We start from the raw sequence: 5,953 nt of genomic DNA on the forward strand, positions 1-5,953 counted from the left end.
TCCAAAACTCATTTGTGATTCCGCGTTATTTGGTAGGACAATTAACTTAAGTAAGTCATCATTGAAAACAAAAATAAGAGACGATGTCAAAAGTTACAGCCTATGGAGCTTTAAAAGCCCTGGGGCTTGTTATTTTTGAGTTTGTCATTTATAACCATTTTACTCTTATTGCTTATTTGCATATCAGTTGTTCTTCCAACTTGCTTTCAACAAAATTTTATCTCAATGCTGTTAGCAATAATATTATGCAAATGTTACAGACAAGGACTGAAAGCATTAGTAAGTTCAGAATATTTTTACATTTTTAGTATAAACGTTGCTTATTTGCATATTAGTCATCTGATCAACTTGGATTTGAACAAACCAATACCTACATCAAAATAAGCTTTCCATATAAATTTCAAAGTCAAAAGAGCGAATACTTTCAAGTTTAAGACTTTTGACCAAGATCTACATTTATTTAGCTCACTTACATATTAGTCATATGATCATCTGACATTAATCATGACTATAAACTTGTACATCTGCAACTGCATAATTACAAAACATCTGAGATAAATTTTCCGACACACAGTGATTTTTACATACAGAAGAAAGAAAAATTAACATCATTTGCAAAGCACCAAATTAGAGGGGTTAGAACATTCATACAGCAAAACTCAGCAATACACTATTTGAAGATAGCTAATAGTACACTCACCTTAGCATCAATGAGAATTTTCCAAAGCAGAGACTCTATATAGTAATTGGTTCCACCGACAATAATTGGCAGCTTTTGACGCGACAACACATCATCTATGTAATCATTGTTAAAGAATTTGATCACACAAAGCATGAATACTAAATCGTCCCAAGCCATTCAAACTTTGGCAATGTGCCAAGTGCTTTTTTCCTTTTAAGCCATCCCCATTTGTCATTTTTTGTACAGGTCTTTGAACCCAAGCATGCATTTGCTTGTTACAAATGGAAATCAACCATTCACTTACAGTACCACTGAGAAGGTCAGACAATATGGGGTGGGAAACGAAAGCAACATTTTTTCTCTTTCTTTAGCAATCTTTAGCAATTTTGTTAATACTATTGAAGATATGTTTTAACATTTGCTAAATTTTGTTATTTCGTATTTCGGCATACTTCATTATCTTCTGACACTAAAATGTTTGTATGTATCTCTCTTTTTTTGAAGGCATAATACAATAAACTAATAACATAAGAATAGCTGTATTTTTCACTGGAATAATCTTTGTTTCTTTCTTTTATGTGTGTGCTTGTACAAATATTTCACATGTTCACTCAAGTATCTCATAACTGCTTGCAAAATATAAATGCTACGATAATATAGTCAAGTGGATGGAAATGACTTCAATGACATTGTAGTTGACAGCTGACATTGTCAGTTCAACTTCCAGAAGTCTGTCGGGTGTTGGAGCGTACGTGCATCAAAAGCATGTTTAGCATACAAAGGGAACAACTCCTCTGTGTGTGTGTGTGTGTGTGTGTGTGTGTGTGTGTGTGTGTGTGTGTGTGTGTGTGTGTGTGTGTGTGCAGTGTATGTTTCTCAGGGGTCTATGAGTGCACACACATACTTCAATATCAAGCACGACTCACATTAAACTTAGGACAGTGAGAAAGTCAACAATTGTGAAAAATACAGATATTTTTTCCATTGTCAAAAATAATCAATTTACTTGATGTTAAACGCTTTTCAAGAAATTACAGCTTGTCTGATTGTGTTTCAGACTACAATATCAGAGCCATTTGAACAACGCCTACCACACTGACTATTGTGTAGAACAAGTCTGACTAATTGTAAGTTATTTGAAAGCTATCATCACCAGAATGTGAAACTGAAAAGAGATGTGAAATCAACAAGTCAGAAAATGACCAGTTTTAAAGTTGAGATAAGAAATAAATAAATAAATTTGATAAAAAGTGAAATATGAAAAACTGTACAAGACAGATAGTATTATGAATGTCTATCAGCTTTGTCAGCTTTTGATACAGCGTGCCATATAAGATTTCAAGTAATGAATGAAATATCATATATCTTAACTAAAAAATGTTCTACCCATTCAAACATGCTCCCCTTCCTTAGGCCATTTTAACATGTAAATTAAACTTGTCAGAAAATTATATCTTGTAAAGTATCATAGGATTTCACTTCATTATGCTGTCAGCTATTTTTAACTGATCTTTGAAGTTAGAATTAAATCTCCTTTGAATTGAAAGATTAAATTTGTTCATTAAATACTGAGTTTTTTAGGGCTAATGATTCCATGAATACTTTTTCTATTTAGACATACTTATATAAACCATAGGCCACTCAAGTGTCCATGGGCATCGATGCATTAAATTTAGAATTCCAGAGTTTCCTTCAATGTAGACTTGGTTCAAGTCTGTGATTTGTGAATGTTTGAGTGGAGTGAACTAACGCAATGATTTGTATTTTGCTTTCATGTGAAACGCGCGCGTGAGTGTACGCGATGAGTGGAGTGAACGCTATACAGCGGAGTTTCACCCGGAATCACAGACTTGGCTTTCTTGCACGATCTGCGTTGCTATAAATTATTCATGAGATGACGTTTTCTGTACTCATAAGATGACATCACTAAATTTTACTCATTGGGAGGAGTTACCAATTGACCCAAACGAGACGTGCATAAAACTCACATGGCGTTGTTGACAAAATGTCGAGTGCGATCACTCCCACAAAAGTCAGCACGACCTCTGTTGTATCACCGAAAACGCGTGAAAATATCTGTGTTGTTTGTGGGGCCCATGTTGCAAAATGCGAAAATCGTCGCCGGTTATTCAAGGATGGAAAAAGACACTGTCCTTACAGTTGTAGCCTGTTCTCTTACGTGCCCAAAGCGATGGAAATCAAAACAATGTGGGGCGACTTCGTATGTCAGTGATTTTCCGCTGCCGTTTGGTGCGCAGACGAACACATCTTTTCCCTCAATGTAAACCTCAACAAGCTGTCTTTGGTAATCTCGCATGATTAGCGATGGTCGACCGATCAGTAGTAAAACGCAGTCGATGTAGGAACTTGATGCCATTATTCGCCCAGATATAGCGTACTCGATGTCTAGCTTTGCACGGAGAAGACAACAAACTTTCTAATGCCTGCAAAGGTTTATTAGCATGCGTTCTTCTTATTGGCCAGAATAACGGCGGGGGCTGTCAATCATTTTGTATTTGCTCCATACGTCACTGTGTACACAGTCCGTCTCACCGCCTGTACTTTGCAAGAAGTCCAAGTCGGTGAATCCGGCAGAAACTAACTCACTACTGCGCAGACTCAAACGTGACGCATTCAATCGCTGGGAAAACCTGGCGAGAGCTGCTAAATTCCGGATAGGTTTGTACGAAATAGGAGAGACACATGAGAAACTATTATAAATGATTTAATTTTTTTAAAATTCACCGACTTGAACCAAGTCTACCTTCAATGGTACTGAAATTGCTATGTCATCAAAATGCTTTTACACAAAAAATGCAAATATTTGGCATGCTTGATTGACAAAATCAAACAAAGTGATGTAATGTTTATTTGCCTCATTACTGTTCTTCAAGTTTTCTCACAATCACTGACCACTCTACTGTGTATACCTATATGATAGACCCTTCAATTGCCACGACAATTCAACAATGTGTGAAATTGCAATGAAAACTTGAAGATTTCAATGCAACAGAATACTATTCATTGGGAAGTAGTGATTCTTATCCAATGATGCTTCCTTGTAAGAAATTAAGGATTCAAGTTCGCATTTCTTGTTGTATTTCACAAAGAATTCATACTAATTTCCTGGTTGTGTTGCTATTGACTACAGACCTGTTGACAAAGTGTCTGGCTACTATTAGGCAGTGCTATTAAGCTCTGTACCAGCTTGTAAAATCTCCCCAATATGTACAAAAATCCCAATTCTCACGTAAGCTTCATGATTACTTTTCATATTTCAGACTGCAAACAAAGAATAATACACAGGGATCATGTCATTGTGGGAGTAAAACAAGTCTCTGTTCACTAGCGTCAAGTTTCATCAAACACTTTCAGTTTCACTTCATGAAAACGTAGTTCACGAATCTTTCACTCCACTGAATGCAACATTGTCACAACTGATTGCAAGTTGAAAGAAATCTTGAATTTGAGAGAAAAATCTACTAGTCTAAAGACAAACCCATTACCTTTTTTTTCAAAATAGAGAAAATATTCAGACCTATAAAAAAGAAATCAAACAGTATACAGAAAAGCCTCAATTTTTCACAAAATTTTACTCTTTCTGTTCCTCAACAAACTATGGAGGAAGTTTTTGTGTGCCTGCAACTTCCGCCTAGAATTTCATGGGATATTTCAATGGGTGCTGGTATTTTGCGAGGGAGGAGCAAAGTCACCCTTCACTGCAAATTATGCGGCGTAAAGAAAAAAGACAACTAGATTATAGAAAAGCAGTGTTTGTCATTGAAGTTAACATGGAGGTAACAAGGAGATTAGCAAATAGGCATGCTTTTAACACACAATTCTTAGTTGTAAGGGGATTAAAAATACATAACACATACTTAACTCCAAACTCTCTCTTTTCAAAATGTACCAGAGGTACTTTCTGGTCAATGCAGGACGACAAAGAGTCCAATTTTGTCATCTGTTTGGGTTTCTCACGATAATAACCTGAATACTGAGTGTTGAGCTTTGTCTCAGCGACCACACAAATATTAACAGGGCTTGTAATATGGTAGTATTACTTTCAACTGAAAAAGTCAATTAACTATCTATCAATATTGCACACTGTCATGACCAAGACCTGCATAGTTATCTTCTATCTGTCAGTTTGAACTTTTAGATAGCATAACTGAAGAGTACTGGATCCACACTGCAAAACTTCACATATCATCATAATGTTAGGGGTGCCAAGTTGTTTCATAAGGCTATGAAGGCCCCCTAAGAACACCTGATTATTTTCATATGAAAACTGCGCCCAGTTCCCTCTGCAAAATATCCATCTCCTGATCAGGACATTACCATTTCAACAATTATACTTTTGAGATATTCGGCAGGAGTCTATTTCAATATGTGACTCTTTTTTTTTGCAATCTTGCACCAAAGCGAGATCAAAATCTCTAACAACTGAAATGTCCACTTTAAGATTTCTCCCAGACATGCAGACTGCACATCTTCTTTAAATATTGTAACAGTCACATAGAAAAGGCAACAGCTAAATAAATAGGCCTTGTAATCTTAGACTTTTCACTTGATGTTCCTCTTTCAGATCATTAAATTTACAGAGTGACCAACACTTCCTTTCCGACAAGATCAGTCTCCTGATAACACAGTTTGTACTCAAAGCAAATCACAAACACAGAAATCAATTGTCAGTAATCCAAAAAAACAAAGCAAAACTTGATGAAACTTTAAAAACAGAAAATTTCAACAACTTTATAATTGCACCTATCAATGCCTTTTTGCAAAACTTTGCATGAACAAGCATTGCTAAAGACATAAGGAATACCAAAGTAATAATATTCTGGTAGATCCATCGCAATGGGAAAATGCAAACATTAATTTGGAACAAGAAAATAAATATCCCCAATGGTCATGAGCTCCATGTGCTTAGTACGCTAATCTGCATCTGTTACACATTCAAAAACATGAACTGTTTGAGTTAATATTGTCACATTTATTATTTTAACTTACATTTATGTTTGAGCATGGTGGTAGAAGGCGGGATTACTTCAATGGTTAGGGCATTAACTTTGAAGGCAACTCAATATGCCTAGCCATATAGATTTTTAATACTTGACATTGTACAGACAGTGTCCAGGGGTCCTTAAAGGGTCAATAACATCAAGTAGTATTCTCACTTACACATAATAATGAAGTTTCCGCCTGATGAGGGACTGGGTTGAATTACACATTTACATGAACCTATGAATAGGTCATTGACCTAACCCCTTG

The 5,953-nt window shown here is 35.9% G+C and overlaps 1 protein-coding gene across 2 annotated transcripts in view; it reads right to left on the reverse strand.

Annotated features, from left to right (window-relative positions):
- LOC139134077 (tRNA dimethylallyltransferase-like) overlaps positions 1-5,953 on the reverse strand; it is a 31,883-nt gene that overhangs the window by 21,786 nt on the left and 4,144 nt on the right. For both annotated transcript variants that reach the window (XM_070700980.1, XM_070700979.1), the window contains exon 3: positions 701-796. In XM_070700980.1, the coding sequence (XP_070557081.1) occupies positions 701-796 (96 nt within the window). The remainder of the gene's footprint in view (positions 1-700; positions 797-5,953) is intronic.

The sequence above is a fragment of the Ptychodera flava genome, chromosome 5 (assembly GCF_041260155.1).
Source record: "Ptychodera flava strain L36383 chromosome 5, AS_Pfla_20210202, whole genome shotgun sequence".
In the NCBI taxonomy this organism is placed as follows: domain Eukaryota; kingdom Metazoa; phylum Hemichordata; class Enteropneusta; family Ptychoderidae; genus Ptychodera; species Ptychodera flava.